The following is a 23803-nucleotide window of genomic DNA, read 5'->3' on the forward strand; positions in this document are numbered from 1 at the left end:
TACGTTCATTGTAGAATAATGGAAAATGCAAATAAGCAAAAAGAAAACAAAGATCACCCACAATTCCACCACTCAAAGATGAATCCTATTACGTTTTAGGGTTTATCACTCCAGACTTCTTAACGCACGTTAAAAATGTTCATACACACTACTTTTTCTTTAAAAAATAGGATCATACTGGGGCCAGCCCAGTGGCGCAGTGATTAAGAGCGCACGTTCCGCTTCTCAGTGGCCTGGGGCTCGCCGGTTCAGATCCCTGGTGCGGACATGGCACCGCTTGGTAAAAGCCATGCTGTGGTAGGTGTCCCATGTATAAAATAGAGGAAGATGGGCATGGATGTTAGCTCAGGGACAGTCTTCCTCAGCAAAAAGAGGAGGATTGGCAGTAGTTAGCTCAGGGCTAATCTTCCTCAAAAAAAAAAAATAGGATTATACTACAAATGCTTTATAACTCTTTTTTTTTTAATTCAATAGTATATCAAGTCCCACACAGGGATGGTTCAACATCCGCAAGTCAATCAACGTGATACACTACATCAACAAAATGAAAAACAAAAACCACATGATCATCTCAATAGATGCAGAGAAAGCATTCGACAAGATCCAACACCCATTTATGATAAAAACCCTCAGTAAAATGGGTATAGAAGGAAAGTACCTCAACATAATAAAGGCCATATATGATAGACCCACAGCCAACATCATACTCAATGGACAAAAGCTGAAAACCATCCCTCTGAGGACAGGAACAAGACAAGGGTGCCCACTTTCACCACTCCTATTCAACATAGTACTGGAGGTGCTGGCCAGAGCAATTCGGCAGGAAAAAGAAATAAAAGGAATCCAAATAGGTAACGAAGAAGTAAAACTCTCGTTGTTTGCAGACGACATGATCTTATACATAGAAAACCCCAAAGAATCCACAGAAAAACTATTAGAAATAATCAACAACTACAGCAAAGTAGCAGGGTATAAAATTAACGTACATAAATCAGTAGCATTTCTATACACTAACAATAAACTAACAGAAAAAGAACTCAAGAACTCTATCCCATTCACAATCGCAACGAAAAGAATAAAATACCTGGGGATAAACTTAACCAAGGAAGTGAAGGATCTATACAATGAAAACTACAAGACTTTCTTGAAAGAAATAGGCGATGACATAAAGAGATGGAAAAACATTCCTTGTACATGGATTGGAAGAATAAACATAGTTAAAATGTCCATACTACCTAAAGCAATATACAGATTCAATGCTATCCCAATCAGAATCCCAAGAACATTCTTCACAGAAATTGAACAAACAATCCTAAAATTCATATGGGGGAACAAAAGACCGCGAATTGCTAAAGCAATCCTGAGCAAGAAAAACAAAGCCGGCAGAATCACAATCCCCGATTTCAAAACATACTACAAAGCTACAGTGATTAAAACAGCATGGTACTGGTACAAAAACAGGTCCACAGATCAATGGAACAGAATTGAAAGCCCAGAGATAAAACCACACATCTATGGACAGCTAATCTTCGACAAAGGAGCAGAGGGCCTACAATGGAGAAAAGAAAGTCTCTTCAACAAATGGTGCTGGGAAAACTGGACAGCCACATGCAAAAGATTGAAAATTGACCATTCTTTTTCACCACACACCAAAATAAACTCAAAATGGATCAAAGACCTAAAGATTAGGCCTGAGACAATAAGTCTTTTGGAAGAGAATATAGGCAGTACACTCTTTGACATCAGTTTCAAAAGAATCTTTTCGGACACTGTAACTCCTCAGTTGAGGGAAACAATAGAAAGAATAAACAAATGGGACTTCATCAGACTAAAGAGCTTCTTCAAGGCAAGGGAAAACAGAATTGAAACAAAAAAACAGCTCACTAATTGGGAAAAAATATTTACAAGCCACTTATCCGACAAAGGGTTAATCTCCATAATATACAAAGAACTCACACTGCTTAACAACAAAAAAACAAACAACCCGATCAAAAAATGGGCAGAGGACATGAACAGACATTTCTCAAAAGAAGATATGAATATGGCCAATAGACACATGAAAAGATGTTCATCATCGCTAATCATCAGGGAAATGCAAATCAAAACTACACTAAGATATCACCTTACCCCCGTTAGATTGGCAAAAACATCCAAAACCAAGAACGACAAATGTTGGAGAGGTTGTGGAGAAAGAGGAACCCTCATACACTGTTGGTGGGAATGCAAACTGGTACAGCCACTATGGAAAACAGTATGGAGATTTCTCAAAAAGTTAAAAATAGAAATACCCTATGACCCAGCCATCCCATTACTGGGTATCTATCCTAAGAACCTGATAACAGATATCTCAAGAGTCCGTTGCACCCCTATGTTCATCGCAGCATTATTTACAATAGCCAAGACGTGGAACCAGCCTACATGCCCAGAAACTGATGACTGGATAAAGAAGATGTGGTATATATACACAATGGAATACTACTCAGCCATAAAAAAAGACGAAATTGGCCCATTCACAACAACGTGGATGGACCTCGAGGGCATTATGTTAAGCGAAATAAGTCAGTCAGAGAAAGACGATCTCTATATGACTCCACTCATAGGTGGAAATTAGTATATTGAGAAGGAGATCTGATCGGTGGTTACCAGGGAAAAGGGGGGGTGGGGGGAGGGTACGGAGGGGGAAGTGGTGTACCCACAACATGACTAACAAAAATGTACAACTGAAATCTCACAAGCTTGTAATCTATCATAACATTAATAAAAAAATATATAAATAAAAAAAAAAAATAGTATATCAAGTCCCAGTATATTCTACACTGGTCAAATGACATCTAGTGCATTGTATTCACTTCTGCTCACCACACTTTAAGAGAGTCATTGCAAAATTGAGAATATTCAAAGAAGAAAAAAGAGAGCAGTGAAAGGGTTGAAAATATAAGTTCACCTATGCTCTACTGCCACATGACAAAAGGCTGATGAACTGAAATTACTTAAATGAAAAAGGATTGAAGATTTATAAGAAAACAATATAGCTAAATGCATTCACCTGAAGAACTGTCCTGACAGATGACTAAGACTACTTTATATTGACCCATACAGCCAAACCAGTACCAACTTCTGGAAATTACAGGGAGGTGGATTTCAACTAAACAGAATTTTTTTTTAACAATTAAAGCTGTCAAAAAATGGAATGGATCTTGGGGCTGGCCCCATGGTCTATTGGTTAAGTTCAGTGCACTCAACTTCGGTGGCCTGGGTTCAGTTCCCAGGCACAGACCTACATCACTTGTTGGCGGCCGTGCTGTGGTGGGGACCACAAACAAAACAGAGGAAGACTTGCTCAGATGTAAGCTCAGACCAAATCATTCTCAGTGAAAAAAAAAAAAAAAAAAAAACGGAATGGATCTAGTCATTGGAAGACTAAAAAGGGCTGGAATAACTAACTAGTAAAGGATGTTAGAGGTAATTTCTCTAAGTGAGAACTTGGAATAAAAGGCCCCATTCTACTTGAAGATTCTGTGATTCTAATGCAAAACTTACTACCAAAATTAATCTCCATCCAATATGAAGCAAATCCTTAGTAATAAAGGCCTTAAGAAATAGTTAAGTGCTTCAGAGCTGCATGAGAAATAATAATAACACTACGATGAATGCCAATGTGCTAAATGCTTTGCATTCATTTTTTTTATACCTCATTTAATCCTCACAACAACCCTATATGAGAGGTACTATTACTATTTCCATTTTATAGAAGAGGACAATGAGGCTTAGAGTTTTTTATATTTATTCAAGGTCATTCTCACTTTTGCTGAAAACTGCAGTGGTGCCCAAGCATACCTGATTCCCCATCATATAGCTACTGCTCATTTAGCAGGTAATATGTAACCAAAACCATCTTCAGAAAAGTTCTCATCTAGTGAGCCCTCAAAGGGCAGTCATGAGATTATTTTTTAATTAGGAAAAAAATTAAGGATTTTTAAATTTAATTATTATTCATAACAAAAAAAGTTCAGATTAGACTATCTAAGCCATATACCTGAAACTTTTATGAATAAAAGATTCAATGAATAAGACTCAAGATGTGGTAAAGCAAAAGTGAATCACAGAACCTCAAATCTTTGTCATTACTAATTAAGTGACCTTGGGCAAATTCTTTATCTTCCTACCTCTTAGTACTTCATCTGTGAAATGAGATCCACCACTTAAGGTTGATATAAGAATTGAATGAGACAACACATTTAAGCATTTAGCAGAGGATCTGACACTATTATTACACAACACAAGTAATAAAGTGGGGGGGGCAGGGGGTTGGCAAACTAACCATAATTCATTCCAAACTATTTAAAAAATTTCAAAGTGTCATTATGTTTGAAGAGGGAGGGGTCACAGTTTCCATTATCCTGTAAATAAATTTCTGATGACAATCATTTGTGAAATAAAGTAACAATTAAATAAAAGGTGCCTTCTTAGGAATTTCATTTTATGCAAAGGATCATCCATAGAATACAATTTCAACTCTCATTTTCTTCAAAGACACTGTTTTAGTTGTTTATTCACCGTGAGATAGAGAAATGCAAGTTTAAAGGTTATTGGGTTTGATTTTGATAACTTGGTTCAAACTACTCTAATGAACATGTTTTTCTGTTTTATTGTTTTCTACGTGCATTCTTGTGGAGCTACTACTGCTACCTCTGACAAAACCAGCACAAGAGAAAACCTCTCATTCAAGAAGTACATTGCAGGTCACAATTTTGATATTTTATTTAATGTTTACCAACCTTAAATAGTTGGTATTTTATTCCTAAAATGTGACATCTATTCTTTTTTTTAACAGCACAACTGAGAAAGTATTTAAAAGATGTTTGCTTTTAAGTTCTATAACAAAGATAGGCTTTTAAAAATACCATTTATCTCAACAAAATTAACTGAAGTTCTCACTGTTCTCAAAGAATTCTTTAGTGTTTTTCCAAAGAAATTATTTTGAGAGACCTCTTTCAGGATATAGTCATAACCACAATCATTTTTATAACTGATATGATCCACTGGCAAATATATTTATTTTACCTGCAACTTAAAACTACAAACAAACTGCTTTTGTATAAATTACCTGTGACTAAGGGCAATTAATAGAGCCATAATCTGAAATATGTACATACTGTCTACTTCTGTTTGAAAGTGAAAATTACTTAACAAGGTAGTACACACAAGAGTCATCACTTCTAAGACCTACTTAAAAAAAGTCCCATAAATATTCATTGTTCTGAAGTGATAAATGTGATAAAATGTCACTGTCAACAAGTATAGATGATAACATATGGAGCTTTTTAAAGTCCCATCAACTACTTTCCAACTAAATTCACTGCACTGTAATACAAATGTTTCCATTCTCCCTGTTAGCCAGTACTGTAATTAACTGCATTATCTGACCACTAAAACACATGAGAACTTGTGTAAAGAAGACAATGTCACATCCAAAAGTTTGTATTAAGCATTTGTTAAGAGTAGCACAGAACAGCTTTTAAAAACCAAGAAAATTACTTGGGCTTTTAAAAATTTTTGCAAGTACAGTTGGATTGCCTAAGAGATGTTTTAGGGTGAAGATACGAATGATGACTGATGCCTCCAAAAATACCCAGAGGAAAGTGAATAGCCATGATTTTAGAAACTAAAGAGCTTTCCTCGAATTGTATCTAGTGAATATTCTTCAGGCTTCCTCCCCTACAACTGATTTTGTTTGTCCATCAATTCAACTTTTAAGTTAATACTTTCCCAAATATGCAAATCAACTCTGCTATTTTTAAGGTACTGTCTGCTAAATAAAGACCTTGACATTTTTTTAAATGTCATCTTAGAAAGCTTCTCCAAGGAATATTAGTCTTACCTGCAACATCTTCACATTAAAAGGCCACTCCTACAGTCCACAGACACTATCCCAATCCCGACCTAGCATCCTTCATTCTGACATATAATAACCAAGTTTCACTCAGCTCTGCACAGGTAACTGAAAGCACTGCTGGGGCTGCCTAGCCTGCCTCATCAAGTTTTGCACACACCCTGTACTGATGCCATCTCGCCAGAAGGTTCACTTTCTTCATTTTGTGGGATCATAACCCACAACACAGCAAATGCCTTCTGCAAGAGAAGGTAGCAGCCACCAAAGGCTGTGGCTTTTGCAGGGTAATTGCATGCACGCAACAGCTTCTCTGCCAAATTCATTTAAATAGACAAAAAAGGCTGGCTTCGAAGCTGATAATATGTCACAAACATTGATGGAGAGCAGGTGGAACGCCGATTTTCTTCCAGCAACACTACGACATGTACAAGTTCTGCACCACAGCTCAGAGAAAAGTAGCTACTGACGCATTGATGGAAGGCTATTTTAAAATTACTCAAAGAATCGAAGGCATCAACCTGACTGGGAGGCTCATGCCACACACACGGGCTGTTTTCCTACCTAATTTAAGAATGAATCGCTGGCAGCCAGCAGGTGCAACGACCAGGAGGAGGAGGACGTACCCACCACAATGCATAACGAGGGATGCAATCCCGGAGCTGGTTCCCGTCCTTACCTGAGCAGATTAGACAGGGGCAGGGGTCCGGATCCACCGCCCAGGATCCCTCCTTTCCTGCCAGACAGGAGTTTCTCCACCAGAGCCACATTTCCAGTGCGAGCAGCTTCCAGCAGCTCCTGGTCCTTCCCCATAGTCTCTCACCGACTCCCTCACAGAGTCCTTTTTCCCCTCCGGGTCCTCCTCCCCGCCCACCCCCACTCCCCAAAATCCAGGGCCCTCCTCGCCCCACCCTAAAATAAAGCCAGGGCTTCCGCACGGTGAGATCCCTGCAGCCCCGAGCCGGGAACACCACTCTCTCCTCCTCTTCAGGGCGCAGCTTTACAATGGGGATCAGACCATGGCTTGGAAAAGGGGCCGGCCGAGCTGGGAGCCAGAAAGCATCCCCACAGCCACTCCCCTGAATTCCCGAGGCCTCGTCCCCGCGGGTGGGGCGTGAGGGGTGGCGACCGGGGTGCTTCGGAGGAGCAGCAGGAGGATGCTGAGGACTGGGAAGGTCTGCGGAGGAGGTGGAGACCGTCCCCGCTGGAGCCCGAGCGCAGCGAACGCCCGCGGCGGCGGCGGCCCGCGCGCCCTCGCGCCCGCCCGGGCTCTCCTCAGCGTCCGCGCCGGGCCGGCTCGGCGGTGCGGCGGCGGCGGCGGCGGCGGCGGCCCGCGGCGGCGATGAGCGCGGCGGCTGCGGCTCCGGCGGCCGCGGCCCGCGCCGAAGCAGGGCGGTGCGGACGACCGCGGCAGGCGCGTGCCGAGGGCGGCGGCGGCGGCGGCGCAGGGGCCGGGGCAGGGTGGGCGCCCCGGTCCGCCGCCGGCGGCTCTGAGGCCTGGCGCGCGGGGCGGCCGGCGCGCGGGGGGCGTGTGCGCGCGGGCAGGTGCGGCCGCGGGTCGGGCCGGACTCGGGCGGGGGCGGGGGCGGGGGCGGGGGTGGAGGCCGGCCCGGGTGGGGGCGGGGCGCCGGAGGATTTTACAGTATCTTCGTTTTCGTGGGCGGGGACCCTCCCTCCTCCAGTCTCCTTGGGAGAGGTTTAACCGTGTGAGGACTGGAGTTCTCCAGGCTGCCGCCGCTTCTCCGCCGGGCTGGCGCGGGCGGCACGCCTCGGGGCAGTCACGACGCCTGAGGAAAAGCCTCCCTGCCGCGGGCCGGTGCTGCTGCTAAGGGGCCCCTCTGCCACCGCGTCCCTCGGAGCCCGGACCACTTGACCGGCGTTCCTCCCTTCCGCTCACCTCCCTGAGACGACTGAGATGTGCCCTTGGTTAGAAAGAAGAGGTTTGTTTTATCCGTGTTTCTATGGCATTGCCCTTTGAACAGTTTGTGAGTGTTCCAGTTTTTCTAGGTCTTTCATCAGCCCCATATTCCAGATGGGCTTTTGAGGATCTGCTGACTTGTAAAAATACCAGGAAAGAGGCTCTCATTGAAAAGTCCTCCACATCCACACTGGGAAAAATAGAAACGGGCATGGATTAGAGACCCGCTTAATTTGCATATGTCGTCAGCAATTCATGTGCAGGGGCGGCTTGATTTTGTTGCATGCCCTCCTTGACCACGGTGGAGAACACACGTTTACTTTCTGTGACACCTTGCCTTGTCTTGTCCTTGGAATAGACTTCATAAATGTTAACTTGTTGATAATCCATTGGGAGGAAAGGGACGTAATAGGCACTTTCCTCAAAACAACCCAGTGAATTGGATATTACTACAGTATATCCATTTTGAAAATGAGGAAATAGTGGCTCAAAGGGTTAAATTTGTCTGGATGCCATACACAGTGAGTGGCTAACAGAACTGCACCCCAGAACTGACTCACTGCATGGCCCATGCTCTTCCCAGTATACCTTACTGCCCCCATGAAAAAGTAAAATGGACATGGACACACAATAAGTATCACAGACATTTGATGAGCAGTTACTATGTACCAGCCACTATGCTAAGTACTTTCTACGTTAGGTCAACCCTCACAACAAACCATGAGATGGGTACCATTTTTATCCCTATTTTACAGATGAGGGAACTGATTAGGCCGAGATCATGCAGCTAGAAAGTGAGCCAAGACTCAAATTCAGGACTGCCTGCTATAGGCAGCGATTTTAAGTAAATAACTTGGGAAAACAAATACATTCTGAGATAAATAATAACAAAAGTATATTTAAAAAATTTTTTATGGAATTCGGTGTTCTCAAATTTCATTGGAATGGTTCAAAGTATTAAGTAAAGTATGGTTACTCATGGGAGGTTTCCTGAAGGAAGTAGATTTTGAGCTATTACAGTTTTTTGTTTGTTTTCGTTTTAGAATCTGTTTGAATGATAAGATGATATTATATGTGATAATAATATGATCCCTGGCATAATGGGACTAGCAAACCAGTTAAAGAAATAAGAGGTAAGAAGCCATTGAATTCATTTTGAAAATGCAAGCAGAAATCCTTCTTCCACTTTCCTAATGTTGCCGCCTAAGCAAAACACACCTATCTCAGAATATACTATAAGTACTCAATTGGTCAGAGCTAAAAATCACCCACAGTTTTCACAAGGAGCATTTAATCATCACTGAGTAAGTGATTGGGAGGCTCCTGAGTCATCATTATCAGAATCAACCCCCAATGAGAAAACCATTAGTAATATTTACTCTAAGAATCAGTTGCACAGTTCCAGGCACTCTCATGGTATATGATGCTCAAAAGCAGTTTTTCAACTCCAAACTCTTTGTTTTTAGTTACATCATAGCTTCTTGTTGAAAAGGACAAGGCTTGGCCACGTGGAAACTAACATGCAAATTAAAAGTAGAAACATTCTTCCAAACATCTGAAGAGGCCAAAAAAACATAATCCAGATTTTTTAAACATCCAGATTTCATCAAGATGTTTTGCATCTGTGTATAGTGGAAAGAGCCAGAAAATCTTGGGAACCAATTAGACAGCCCAGAGCTCAGCTTGCACATATGCAAAATGAAGAAGCTATGTCTAATGGTCTCCACTGGCCTTTCTTTACTTTTTCTCATTTTATATATTTATATATATATATAACATTGTGTGTATATATACATATATATACATTACATATATTATTATATATATTATTTGGTATGTATATTACATATTGTCTGTATACTTTTTGGCAAGTTGAGAATTATTGCTCCAATATACACATATTGCAAGTCACTCCTCTTGAGGTTGATTAATGAAAGAAGGGACTAGGAGTTGAAACTAGAAAAGGGAGGAAAAGACAAAGTATGGAAGCGTTTAAACACATACACAAAAAAAGCCTTTGGAAACATAAAATAAATTGAGGGAACATGAATCCAGGTCAATCTTAGAACTATATACCAAGGTCTGTTTGCAGTGAGAAGAGGAAAAGATGCTGTCTTATAGCATGAAGTTATCAACTAAACTAAGATAGGACTTAGACATCAACTGAACTAAAATAGTTCCTGTGGCTTAGGAAGTGGGTTTGGAAAATATCTGCTTTCTCCATCTCGAGCTCTGCAGTTATTCTGCATAACTAAGGCTTTGATAGGCTGGGAGATGGAAGTCAACAGCTCCAGGTTACAGAATATGAAGATACTAGACATCTGAATAGAAGACCAAATTCTTGCTGTCTGCATTCCATTTAAGTTTGTCTCCTCATGCTTGCCTGGGACAAACTCTGCCCCCATCGTCTTCCTGAGGAAACCCAGACACTGAGCATATCATGGTGTTCGTAGTCTTTCTGAATTTATGGTCATGAGTGTTGAAGGCCATGGAATGTCAATCACCCATCTTCTCCAGGTTTTAACTGAGAATGGACGCAAGAAACCAAATGAGCATCTCATTAGAGTATCATCTTTATTACTGGTTCAGGTAAGTATCTAATATCCCACAAAGTACAGGGATCCCTACTAAAACTAGACTGAAAATGAGACTAGGACATACCTCTCTGTAAATGTGCACCCTGAGACCTGCATGTGGAGAAAGTAAGAGCTACAAATATGACTTCATATATGCAGCCAGACTAAAGCCTGTCTCACAAATGGGGTCAGAGGATTGGAGAGAATGATAGGTTTCCAGGGCTGCCTTTAGAAAGCCTGCCGAGACAGATCCTGATCCAATTATGCCTACCATCTTGGTGCAGAAAGCAGAAGAAAGCCCACTGCCCTTCTTGGTGAGACAGGCATGGCAGGAGAGAAAGAAAGCCAGCCAGAGTTGAACCTGTGTCTTGTTTTGAAAGCAGGGTAACCCCACCCACTGGTAAAGTGGTTCCAATGGATACAAGTATGGAAAGAAACAGAAAGTGTTCTCTGTAATACAACTCCCTCTTGGAAGGAGGAGCAGAAGTTTCTTCCCCTCTAGGGAAAGATCAACACACCACACAACATTACATCACCATCCAGCTGATTCTGTCATTAACTTCCTCCTTTCAGAGCCACCCTGCCTATGTGTTACTACCTTGAAAGCCTGTGTGCCCCATGGGTGACCCAACACACAGCCCACTGAAAAGTTAGTCTTGTCCCCACTTCAAACTATTTTTCTCACAGAGAGAAGTCTTCTGAAATTCCAATAAATAAATTTGCACCAGCTCTTTTTATTTTCCACTGAGGAAAATAGCCAGCATGCTGATAAATCTATTACACAATCTCTCGGAGGGGTGGCTAAGAAGACACAAGAACACAATATCCACTTTTGGCATCTTGACTAATCTTCCTCAAGGGTTACACCTCATCCTCTACTTCTGTCTTTCTCCTACAGCAGGGATCGCAAACTCTTTCTGCGAAAGGCCAGACAGTACATCTTTTCAGCTTTCTGGGCCACACAGTCTCTATCACACTACTCAACTCTGCCATTGTAGCATGAAAGTAGCCATAGGCAATATGCAAACAAATGAGTGTGGCTGTAAGCCAATTAAACTTTATTTATGGATGCTGAAGTGTGAATTTTGTACAGTGTTCATGTGTCGCAAAATATTCTTTTATTTTTTTTCAACCATTTAAAAATGTAAAAACTATTTTTAGTTTACTTTCCATACAGGCTGCGGGTAGGATTTGGCCCCTGAGCCATAAGCCTACAGATTTAGGAGCAATTTATTCTAAAGGCCCTTTGAGGGAGACTGCTTCTTTGCTTGGCCTGATTATCCAGAGAGGGGGCAGGGAGGACAGGAGGCTAGAATCAAACTGTCCCTTCCAAGGCAGCCAAATATGCCCAGCCAGGGCAGACAGGAACCCTCCCCATCAGCAAATCCTCTTTAATTCTCTCATATCTCAAGAAAGACCTTTTCTCAGGATCCCTATCATAGTTATTTTACTTAGCTTTTTTGTATTCCATGGGTGTGCCCTTCTTTGCCATGATCACAGCAAATAAGTTAGAGGAGAGGCACCACTGAGCTGAAACTAAACGTATGAGGAGACGGCTGATACTGGTATCTCTGACTTCAGACAAGGAGCCCCACAGGCCTGAGACCTATACCTCTTAGAAGGGGGCACTAGCTGATTGGTGCTGGTGTAGCTGAGGGAAAGCAATAAAGCTGGTTCTGCATGTTAGAAAAACTGCAAACTGGATTCAGCTGCTGCTTCTGGAACAATCTGCCACTGCCAGGGTTGAAGAAGTACAGCGGGAAGAAGTGCATTCTCCCTCTGGTGACTTCTATTGTTGGATCCTAACCAAGACCCAGGTGGCAAAGAAGTAATGTGGTTTGCAGAACATCACCGAAGTGTACATGAGAATGGTTTAAAGTTAAGAGACAATAGCATATCAACTGGTATAACTACCCTTTGAAAATAAGGATAAACTAGTTTCAGCTCTTCCCACCATCACTAATTTCACAACCAGTGTCCTAGCCACAACTTCAGAGAATTCCTAATTTCCTGTCCCCACTCCTTAGACTCTTGGTCTTCTGGTCTCCACGCCGAAAATGTATGGACCGTTTGGATTCTGCTTCCTACTCTAGTTTAGTGGAGAACTCTACCCATTACTAGGTTCTATGAAAAATCCAACCATTTTCTAAAAATTTGAAGAGTGATACATTGTTTCTCACGGAATTTCACCAACCACCTAATGTCTTTTATTCATCTCTGCAATCAGAGCTGTCTTTGTCACACTATGCCACTGTCCAAAGGCTCCTGCATCCAGCAGTTGACTCTCCCTGCCAACAGAGCCCCCTGTGAATTGTAGTCCAGTTGTAACCCAATACATTCAACTACTTTTCCATGGGGATCATCCTCCCTGGATTTCGATGAATAATATTTTCATTATTTCATTACATCTACAATAAGGTATCTTGTTACAGGCATCTCCTTGAAACTTCAGAAAAAGATTTGTTGAAAGTATTGTGTGAGGGTCCACCCAGTGGTGCCATAGTGATTAAGTTCACATACTGCAGTTTGGTGGCCCAGAGTTCACTGGTTCGAATCCTGGGCGTGGACCTACATACTCTCATGAAACCATGCTGTGGCAGCACCCCACATACAAAATAGAGGAACACTGGTACAGATGTTAGCTCAGCGACAATCTTCCTCAAACAAAAAGAGGAAGGTTGACAACGGATGTTAGCTCAGGGCCAATCTTCTTCACCAAAAAAAAAAAAGTATTGTGTGAAGGGGTAATGGATAGTAAATGGAAATTAATTGTACAATGTCAATGTAAGCATTTTGTTAGGAAATTAGAAGAATCAAGTGTCAAGGATTGGCAGCCAAATGCCATTTTTCATCTCAATATATTAGAATTGTATCTATTAGTGTAATCAGTACTATCTCTATAGAAAACAATATCAGAAAGCCCTTGTAGACATTTTTTCCTCCAATTAATGCAAGTGGAAAACCATTCCAGAATCTCATTTTTAGTAGTCATCAGTTGCTGATATAATGAAACACATGGAGGATATATTGTAAAAACAGAATGTTTAAGTAAGCTTATTTGTATGCATTTTACATTTCTATACATAGTAAAAGGAGTCATGATTTCATCAGATGTTTTGTGAAGTCAGAGCACAATTTGCTCCCACTTTTCCAGTGTTTAGTATGAGATCAGGCTGTCTTATCATTGAAAACAGAAGAGAATTGGCAAGAGAGAGGGCAAGATAGAAGCAGTGGACTTAAATGTTCATTAATTTCTAATGCTTTATAACTAAATGTTTACTGTGCTGTCTCCACTCTTCCTCAGCCATGTGCATGTGTGTGTGTGTTGAGAGGAAGGAGGGAATGGTTGGGAGATGTATGATCCATTTTCACCAGTGGAACTCTTGTTGAATACATCTCATGGTCACTTAGAGTTGTCATTCTGCTGCTTACACTAAAGGGAGAACAAACATGGAAAACCATAGAAATATAGTCAGGGAATTAAGTAAAGAAGTTAAATAATGTCAGGGAATTGTGTTAAGAATTAAATAATATATGTTGGTTCTCATTAAGACATACCAAATATAATTTTATAAAATGCTAAAAATTTGTTACGTTTTTAAAATTGAACATTAAACTTGCCAGTTAATTCTGAATAACTGATTCTAACACTAAGGGAGATGGCATAGGTGGGAACTATGTTCAGGGATTTTTTTTTTTTAAAGATTGGCACCTGGCCTAACATTTGTTAGCCAATCTTCTTTTTTTTCTTCTTCTTCTCCCCGAAGCTCCCCAGTACATAGTTGTATATGCTAATTGTGAGTGCCTGTGGTTGTGCTATGTGGGCCACTGCCTCAGCATGGCTTGATGAGCGTTGCTAGGTCTGCGCCAAGGATCCGAACCCGCAAAACCCTGGGCCACCGAAGCGAAGCGTGCAAACTTAGCCACTCGGCCACAGGGCCGGCCCCTGGGATTTTTTTTTTAATGAAAAGAACACTGTACATAATATGGTTGAGCTGGTATGTCATAATCGCCTTAAATCTTTTCATTAATTTATAAATCATATAGAGAAAATAATGTCTTCCATTGGATTGAGAGTAAAATTGGATGCAGAACAAAAAAATTGAAAAGCTTTGTAAAAATATTCAAAGGAATTGGCTCATTTGGGTGAATGGGCCAGCATATGGCAAGTGTGGTTCAACACAGACAAGTTTAATACTACTTTTGTAGGAAAAAAAATTCATTCTTAAACCAAGAGCTTTATAGAATTATCTTGAACTGTCTAGGGCAAAATATTTGTAAAAATAATGAAAAAAGTGATCACAGCAATCTAAGTGTTAGAAAATAAATTTTTATCCAAAGGATTTTTAAATATCTTAATAAATTAAGACACAATTATAGGTATGGTAGTGTTGTACTGTCATATTACCAAGCTGGAGCTTAGTTTCCCAACGTTCTCTTTATGGTATCACATTACAGTTAGCAACAAAAGAAATCTGCATATTTGGAAGGCAGAGGTAAAAGTAGTGCCATTATACTCTAAAAGGTGGTGTAGGGTGGTCAGGCACTGTTGAAGCTCACGCCATTTGTCACTGATCTGCCACCTTACTTTGGTGTAGGGCAGCAGTCAAGCCCATGGCTCCTCCAGCTCCTGCATTATCTCTTCAAATTCCATGAATGCTGAGCCAGGGGCATGTGCAGTTCCATGGTGAAGAGTGACAGATCTTTCTGTAGGCCACCCACATCACTGACATTGGAGACTGCAAGAAGCAGGTGCAAGTTCCTGTTTCTCTCCATGGGTTCCATTCACCCTTGTGGGTGCCAAAGTGTCTTTACTCTCCCTCACTTCACATTTAGATGTTTTCCCAACTGCTGGCCCTACTGACTTAGAATGACTTCGGCAACAGCCTTACATAAACTTCTTTACCAGCTCCTAAATTCCTGTTATTTCATATCACTAGTAACATTTCTACTTCTCTGATGAAGCTGTAATTGATACAGAAATTAGTATTGGATGTATCCAAGGGACTAGAGCCATAAGAGTGGATTCCCTGAATTGGTTTATTTGGAATTGACTGTCTGATCTGATTAGATATGAAGGCATTAATGTTCCTGTTGCCAGTGGTAAAGAGGACATGCCAAAACCACTTTCTGCATGTGCCGGAACCATCTGTGGCACACGCCAGAACCACCCGCCAGACATGTGTGACCCACCTGCCTGACACACTGGAACCAACTGTTGGACAAGTCGGAACTATCATCTGGACACTCTGGAACTACCCACCGCAGACGCGAGGACACTGGTAGTCCATGGCAAAGAGTTACTTAAATTATCCCTTAGAAAGCTATGCTTTGGATGAGCAAGAAATTGCTGTCATAGAACATTTAGTGAATATAAGAGTATAAAGAGGTTGGGTGATTGCTTCTAAGTGTGCTGGAGAACTTGGAGAAAGAAAATGAATTCAAAATTTTAAATTCCTGGCTTGAGGTCCAGATAAGGGACCAGAAAATTTCTACTTCTTCCCTAAAAGAAACATGTGTTTCAGGTAGTCACAAGGGAAAGGTTTCTGAAAACTAGGATGACCAACTTATCCTGGTCTGCCTGGGACTTTCCCTGTCTTAGTTCTGAAAGTTTCGTCTCCTGGGAAACCCCTCAGTCGTGGCCAAACCAGGATGGACAGTTAGTCAATCTACAAAACCAAAACCTAAGTTAAATCCTGCAAGTGGCTAAATTACAGTGTAGATTGTATTCCCATCCTTATAGGTCTCTTAAAGTTAAGGCATTCTTTGGGAAGCAGTGGGACCGTGAAAATTGAGAGATTCCAAAGAAGATGAAGATTTTAAACCCCTAAATTCTGTTGAGCTTCCTTTGCCAGGAGGAACAGTCCCTTTCCCCTACCTGAGGAGATTAATCTTCCTTTCCTGAGGAAGTTGCTTTGCAAAGGCCTGCACATTTTTCTCAGAACCTATAACCAGTGCTTCTCACTGCTTCTGGATTTATATCCAGACTCAAGTCCCAGCAGGCCTTAGGAAAAACTGTTACCCATGGCATAATACACACACAAAAAATGCAAGTATTTGCCAATTTATATTGACACAAACATAGGCAGCATAAATAAGAATGGATCATAAGGGTGCTGGATCAAGTTGGAAGTGATATAATGTTGTGGACATAACATGTTGGGATCCCAGTATTATGCAAGCATCTTCAATTAGATCTCACATATTAAGTGTCAGGCTTTATCTGCTGAACAGAACAGGTAGTAGAAGCTCAACTATCCAGGATTTGCTGAGTGAAATCTCACTTTGGCCCTCCTGTACCTCCTAGAGTTCCATGTTTCATTCCATTTTAGGACCTCATATATTTCTCAAGTTTGTGCCAGCTCTCCATCATATGTATATTCATATATATGAAAGCAATTTATTCTTTCAGTTGGAAGAATGTGATAGGTTGCAATATGACCCAAATTCTTCCCATCCCTATATGCCAAAACCTTGTGTATGACTGCTGCTCCTCCTATTTCTCCACAATTTGAATATAGGGTTGGCCGTATGATTAGCTTTATCAAATGGTATATTAGCAAAGGTAATACAAGCAGAGACTTTGCAAGTACTGGTATATTGGAGCTTGGCCTCTCTTGCTGCTGAGAACCTTGATGCTTGAGTCAGCCTGTTGAAGTGACCATGTGGAAGAGAACCAAGGCACCCCAACCAACAGCCAGTCAACCACCGGACATATGAATCCATCCCAGACCTTTCAGGCTTAGCTAAGCCACCAATTGACTATACTGCATGAATGAACCCAGGTAAAATCAGTAGAATTTCCCAGCTGAACTGAGCCCAAATTGATAACCAAAAAAATCATGTGCTCATGAATGATTATTGTTTTAAGCCACTAAGTTTTGGAGTGTTTTGTTATACAGCAAAGGCTAACAAATACTGTCATTCACAGTATCTAGTCCTATTAACATGGTTTAAATTTTATGCATTACATTTAGGCAAAGTTGTCTGTTGAAAGTGAGGAGGGTGAGGTTTAGGTAGGGAGTTTGGGGAAAGTGATGAAGCTTTTGATCCTGATTGCAGAAGTAAAACATGAATAAGCAAGTAAATGGTTGAAGGATGTTAAGATCCCAGATAGTTTGGGAAGATGTGAACTTACAGTATCAGTCATTCTTTTTCCAGAAACCAGATATAGAAGCAGAAAAAGTAGATTGTGGAATTGTTCGTGGGTTAAGTTTTTGTTGGGTTGAATAGGTGTAGTAGGAGTAATGTACAATGATGTTGAGGATTTGGGTAAGAGAAACCCTCTTTAGGTCATCATTCTGTGGGAAATAACAATCAAAACTTCTTGAAAGCTTTGTATGTGCCAGATATGTTACATGGATTCTCCTTTAATCTTCACAAGTTCTTGAAGTATGTGTATCTCAAAGATGCAGGCATAGGGGCAGGCCCTGTGGCCTAGTAGTTAAAATTCTGCATGCTCTGCTTCGGCAGCCTGGGTATGCAGGTTCGGATCCCAGGTGTGGACCTACACCACTTGTCGGCCATGCTGTGGCTGCAAACTACATGCAACATAGAGGAAGTTTGGCACAAATATTAGCTCAGGGACAGTCTTCCTCAAGCAAAGAAAAAAAAAGAGGAAGATTGGTAGTGGATGGTAGCTCAGGGCAAATCTTCCTCAGCAAAAAAAAAAAAATAAATAAGGCAGGTTTTTGTCCCCCCACATAGCATCTGCCAGAAGGGAACTTTAGGAACATTGCATTAGGTATTCTAACCTTGGGCAGCCAGGAGGCTATATATTTGAGCAGTTCTGCCCCTTGCAAGATAGCTTTCATTGAGTCGAATTGTAAAGCCGCATCCTTGGCTTTTATCAGCAGCCATGTGACATCTGTTGTCATATGGGACATAGGAATGTTCTTGGAAATTTTGTCCACCACTTTATTTAGTGAATTCTATCTCAAACCCCACATTTACAAAGAAATTGAACTCTGCTAGGGAAGTTTTGCTACCTCTAAGGAATTCATTTTTCTGTTAATAATAACTAAGAAATTGACTTCTTCACTTTCCACTTTAGCTCCAAGGAAACTAAGCCAAATGTAAAGTTTGACATATTTGTGATCTTTTTGCATTCTGATCATTACTCTTTACATATTTTTGCCTTGAATTTTACTGATATTTAGTTGTGTTTTATTCGATATGTTTTTGTTATTAGAGGTATATTCATGTGCATCTGTATTATCGAACTTGCTGTATTATTGAACTGCCGTGGGTAATAGAATAATGAGTAAAAACAAATATAGTCCCTGCCTTCATGGAGCTTCAATTGAAAGTGATAAAAATGTCAGAAGTTAAGGAATTTTCTATTTCTTTTTGTAATTATTTCATCTATTATCATATGAAAGCATGGAAAGGGAATATCTTGAAGCTTAGTTTCTCCTTCAAAAAGTAACTTAAGAGACAAACTTACTTTGGCATTAAGGATACAAAGAAAGTCTAAATTCCTCATCTTTTCATTCACTCAGCACTCATTGAGTGTCTGCTATGTGCCAGGAAGTTTGCTAGGTGCTGGCAGTTCAGCAGTGGACAAGGTGGGTATGGTTAGAGCCCTCATGGAGCTCACATTCTATTCAGGAAAAGAGACATGAAACAAGTACTAGCAAATGTGATAAGTGCCATAAAGGAGATGCTGTAAGGGCCATGGGTGTGAATATAGGGACATCTAACTAAGTCTGGGAGATGAGCAGAAGACTTGTCTCCAAAGGAGATACTTAAATCAAGGCCTGAGAGATAAGTGGCAAAGGGACGCAGGAGATGGAGAAAGAGTATTCCATGCAGAGAGCTGTTTGGGAACCACTACACTTTGCTCTGCAGAGGGCAGTTGGGAATTATACTCTCAGAACTAAATCTCTCTGTCACTTCCTGCCCTCTCTTTCTTTACCTCTGCTTCTACCTTGTTTTATTCACTTGCATCTCCCAATCATGTTTGTGTTGTTTATGAAATTTAAGTTTATTTTTGTTTTGAAGGCTCTTAACTTCAACTTTATATAAAGTATTATGCAAAAATGCTTTTTCTAAAAATAAAGTTGCTTTTTTGCTTGTATATGATCTTTGAGTCCTTTTTAAATTGATGATATTTGCCCACTTCGAAGAACCTTCCCACTTTCTTTATATGAAGAAAACCAAAATAAGTAAACCATAGCTTGTACTTTTTTTAATGTCTGTGCTTCATTATGGGTTAATAAATAGAAATGGGAATTATTTGCATGAAACAATTGGAAAACAAAGCTAAGCTGAAATATGAAAACATGAATAGTCAATTCTAACTATAATTGTCCAGCATACGTATGTTTTTTAATTCTCTTACACTAACAAAGAAACATGTGCAACTAATTCTCTATTTATTTGCCACAATCCAAAGTCCTCCTACCTTCCATATTCATAGGCCAGCTTCTTCCTGTTACCCAGCTGAGGTCCAAGCCTGCCAAGGGGGGAACCAAGCTGGCCTGGATTTGCAGCCAAGAACAGAAAGGGAGTAATTGTGAGATTTTCCTGGACTCAGTAGCTAACATTATCTGACTAAATGTATCTTCTATATCGGTACCTAAGTGCTTTCCAAAGCACTCTTTGGTTTTGTAATAGAAAAAGCATTAGCATTGTGGTCAGAAGACCTGGGTTTCAATCCTGGTGTGACCTCTTCTTAGCTTACAAAATACCACAGATTGGGAGGCTTAAACAAAAGAAATTAATTTTCTCACAATTCTGGAGGCTAGAAGTCCAAAATCAAGGTGTTGCAGGTTGGTTTCTTTTGAGGCCTCTTTCCTTGGCTCATGGATAGCCATCTTCTCCGTGTGTTTTCACATGCTCTTTTCTCTATGTGCTATGTCCTAATCTCTTCTTCTAAGAACACCAGTCATATTGGATTAAGGCCCATTCTAATGACCTCACTTTAATTTAACTACCTCTTTAAAGACCCTATCTCCAAATACAATCACATTCTGAGCTACTGGGGGCTAGGAATTCAACACATGAATCTGGGAAGGACACAATTCCGTTCATAACAGAGTTGACTGATGTTTTGAGGATCAGAATAAATGATACTAAATAAGTGAAGGCATTTGACTCTTAGGAGATGTTCAATAAATGCTAGTTAAATCTGAACAATTTTTGAAGTATCCATTGTTTCTAATATTATTTAATATAATGTTATCCAGAAACATTTGGTGTTGAAGGTAAACTTTAAATAAACAACATGTACTTCTTACAGGGAATACACAATTACAATCTTGTAATAAAGTAATTCAAAATACTTGAGTTGATTCCTTTGCTGCCTTTGAGATTCGGCAGTAATCAAGAAGTTATTTCCCTTCAACATGCATGAGGTCATATCATTCATTAGGATCATAAAAATTTTCTCCTTTTGGGAATTCTGAGTATTTTAAACATCACAGGAGTTGAAATAAATTTTATTCAAGGTTTTATTTTGAAACTAGAGCCAAACTTTTAAGTTAGATTACTTGACTCAGAAATCCAAAATGTGTGTAAATGTATATGTATGTGTTTCTTATACATGTAGTAAAACTGTAAATTCAGAAAAATACTGTGGTAGTTGATGAGGATTTTTAGGCTGCTTAATTTTAAAATGGCTTATGATGAGGATTTTTAGGCTGGTTAGTTTTAAAACTACAGATGAGATTCAGGCTCCAAGGAGTGGAATTTGTTTGCCCCTTTGTTGGGAAACATTTACATTTCTAAGGGAAACCTCTATCTGTGAAGATGCCTCCCTCTCTGTGCCAGGAAGAAGGGGGGATGGTCTTATCTCTAGAAGCTCTTGGTCAATGCCAGAGGCAAGAACTTAAGTTGGTTACTGTCTGGCAACCTCATGTAACTGACCCTCCCCCCCACAAATCCTCCTTTGTCTTTAACCGAGGATAAAATTCAAGCGGTGACTTCTGCCATTTACTCAATCCGGTTTGATTCTTATCTACCATTTTAACTTTTTTACATATTCTTTGTCTTGTAAAGAGATAACTCACATACCTATGCCTTAAATTTAGCTCTAACCCTCAACTGGGGGCAGCAGAAGCTCTGACTGCCCATGGGTCCTGTCCCCGTGCTATTCCACACTATTTTCTAAATAAAAGAGCACTACTGCCAGATCTTGAGAGTCTAAGAAATCTTTCTTTCGACTCCTCGGCTCACCGATCCCGCATCAGTAGTATCAATAAATATATGAATACATCAATAAATACATTAATCAATACCTTATTAATGTAAATCTTACATAAAAATGAGTGAAGCTTTCAGTAATCTAGGCAGGAAGGAGAAAAGATAAGGACCTCCTCAATAGGCCCAATCATTGAATTACTTAAAATCTATCTGGCCAGTTTTATGACGATTTTAAGTAGCTATGAGGTGTCCATTTAATAAACAACATCACATTTCCTAATTGAAAAATACAGATATCACTTGACTCAAATAAAGTTGATCTAAGATTTTGAAAGGAGGAGGACAAAGAATTAAATCATTTACAGAACCTACAACCTGAAACAAATATTTCACTTGCGTGTTTCCTAGTTGGAATATGTTGTTTCTGGTGAAGGAAACTACATGCAAAGTAGATTGTTGCAGGCCAACTTGGTAAGAAAGTAAACATTTCTCGATGTTTTTAAACATCTGGAGTATAGAAAAAAGAAAATGAGGTTATTTTCTAGTATCTATAATTTTGGAGGCAGCATAGAGAAAATTCCAAAGAGTCCCAGGAACGAGGGAAGGATGTGGAAAGAAAATACTGAGACATCAAACTGCTGGGTAGGTAGAAACTTGGTGAACTGCTTTTCTTAAAACACTGTGAAATAGACCAGCACATTAAAAACACCTTCTACATAAGATATTTAAAACTCATTCTATTGGATAACTTTTTTCTCTAGATATACATCTCTTATATCTGTAAAAATGTGGCAAGATAAAACTTTTTACAAAACCTTCTCTCTCATTCCCTTTTCCCTTTTGTCCTCCTCATCAGCAACCCCATCCCCCACCAAAAAAGAATAAGATAAAAATCAAGTATTCCATTGCTTAAAGGAGGTACCTGGTAAATAACCTGAAGGTTTCTTCCTGGCTTTGGCTTCCAGTGGCCTAACCCTTAGGAGAAGGATAAGACATTTCAAGTATGAAGAGGTGGGGAATTGAAGATAATAGAGTTCCTGATCTCAACCCCTACCTGCGATAGAAAAATATTCCTGGGTTGGTAGATAGAAAAATTGCAGGAAAGCAAATAGGTGAGAATTGAGACCACTCACACCCATATAGTTTAACTATTAGTACTAAGAACTGAGGTCACCCGTGTCAACTTGACTTTTAAATTTACTCCAGGAAACTCATTCCGAGAAAGACAATTCTATGAACCAATAAATAATTTCACTGTTTCCTTCAGGAACTTCCTTAAAATAAATTTATCTCATCTGGGTAAGTAGTTTGCTCATCCAGGTAAACAGCCCCTTCTTAAGACTGTAGGGGGAAAAACCTGCTTTAATGGAGAACTATTCACTGTTTACAGCACACCCTGCTGGGTTATGTGATTCCGCTTATATGGAGCTTCCATGCCCTTCATTGACTTTGAGCTATTTCACAGGTTTGCAAAGTTGTAGATAACTGATAGCAGTGCAAAGTAATTCTTGTCTGTATACCTTCAAATAAATTGTCCAATGAATGCCCACTAATGTTTTGGGGAAAAGATCTGGCAGAGGTGCCATCTTACAAGACTAAAGACATATATTTCACCTTCCCATCTTCCCATCATCTTCCTAATGCTTTAAGCTTGCTTTATATTTTGATCTAAGAGCCAAAAGACTTCTTTCAAGACAATAATACTCATGGAATAAAATGGCATTTTGAAGGTAAGATTTGTCGACGAAAATAATCCATATCCAATCTATAAATGAAAATTTGGGTGAGTTTATTCTGAGCTTAAATCTGAGGATTATAACCCGGGAGAGTCTTTCCACAAAGGAACAGAGCACTCCAAAGAAGTGGGGGTATAAGGGTGGTTATATACCCTCAAAGAGGATGTTTCACATAGGATTGAAATGTCCCTTTTACAATAGTCGCGAGACTGCTCTGTCGGCACAGCGATTGATGGAAATACCAGGTAGGTCTGCTGTCTCGGTGAACACAGCAGGGTGGCAGTCTCTCATCTCCAGCTGAGTGGTCACAGGTGAGCTGGGAGGTGAGTGCAGCAATCAGTTCCTAGCCTAAGGAAAAATGCTAATGTGGGGGGAAGTTGCATCTTTATCACAAGGGCCTTTGTTCTGGCCATAGGAAATGTCTAAGCAGATATGCAATGCGTGCTCAATAGCCAGTCAGGCCCTTTAGGAGGAAAAAAAAGAGAAGTCAGGCCGAATTAGGTTTATACCAAATGGCTTCCTCATATACTCCAATATA

General features: G+C 40.3%; 1 protein-coding gene and 1 long non-coding RNA gene across 39 annotated transcripts in view; one reads left to right on the top strand and one right to left on the bottom strand.

The window, feature by feature from the left end:
• The window catches only part of ANKS1B (ankyrin repeat and sterile alpha motif domain containing 1B), a 1029975-nt gene extending 1023217 nt beyond the window's left edge, over positions 1-6758 (bottom strand). For 20 of the 38 annotated variants that reach the window (XM_070599954.1, XM_070599944.1, XM_070599930.1 and 17 more), the window contains exon 1: positions 6570-6701. In XM_070599954.1, coding sequence (XP_070456055.1) covers positions 6570-6660 — 91 coding nt within the window. In that variant the 5' untranslated portion in view covers positions 6661-6701. Of the gene's footprint in view, positions 1-6569 lie in introns of all 38 variants that reach the window. The other 18 variants (XR_011534657.1, XR_011534652.1, XR_011534655.1 and 15 more) reach the window with 3 other exon arrangements.
• Positions 6759-7489: 731 nt separating this feature from the next.
• LOC139080206 (uncharacterized) lies at positions 7490-19463 on the top strand. Its single transcript, XR_011534515.1, has 3 exons — positions 7490-7830; positions 8852-8941; positions 10326-19463. It is a non-coding gene; the product is annotated as an uncharacterized lncRNA (long non-coding RNA).
• The last annotated feature ends 4340 nt before the right edge of the window (positions 19464-23803 follow it).

This window comes from Equus przewalskii, chromosome 29 (genome assembly GCF_037783145.1).
Source record: "Equus przewalskii isolate Varuska chromosome 29, EquPr2, whole genome shotgun sequence".
In the NCBI taxonomy this organism is placed as follows: Eukaryota; Metazoa; Chordata; class Mammalia; order Perissodactyla; family Equidae; genus Equus; species Equus przewalskii.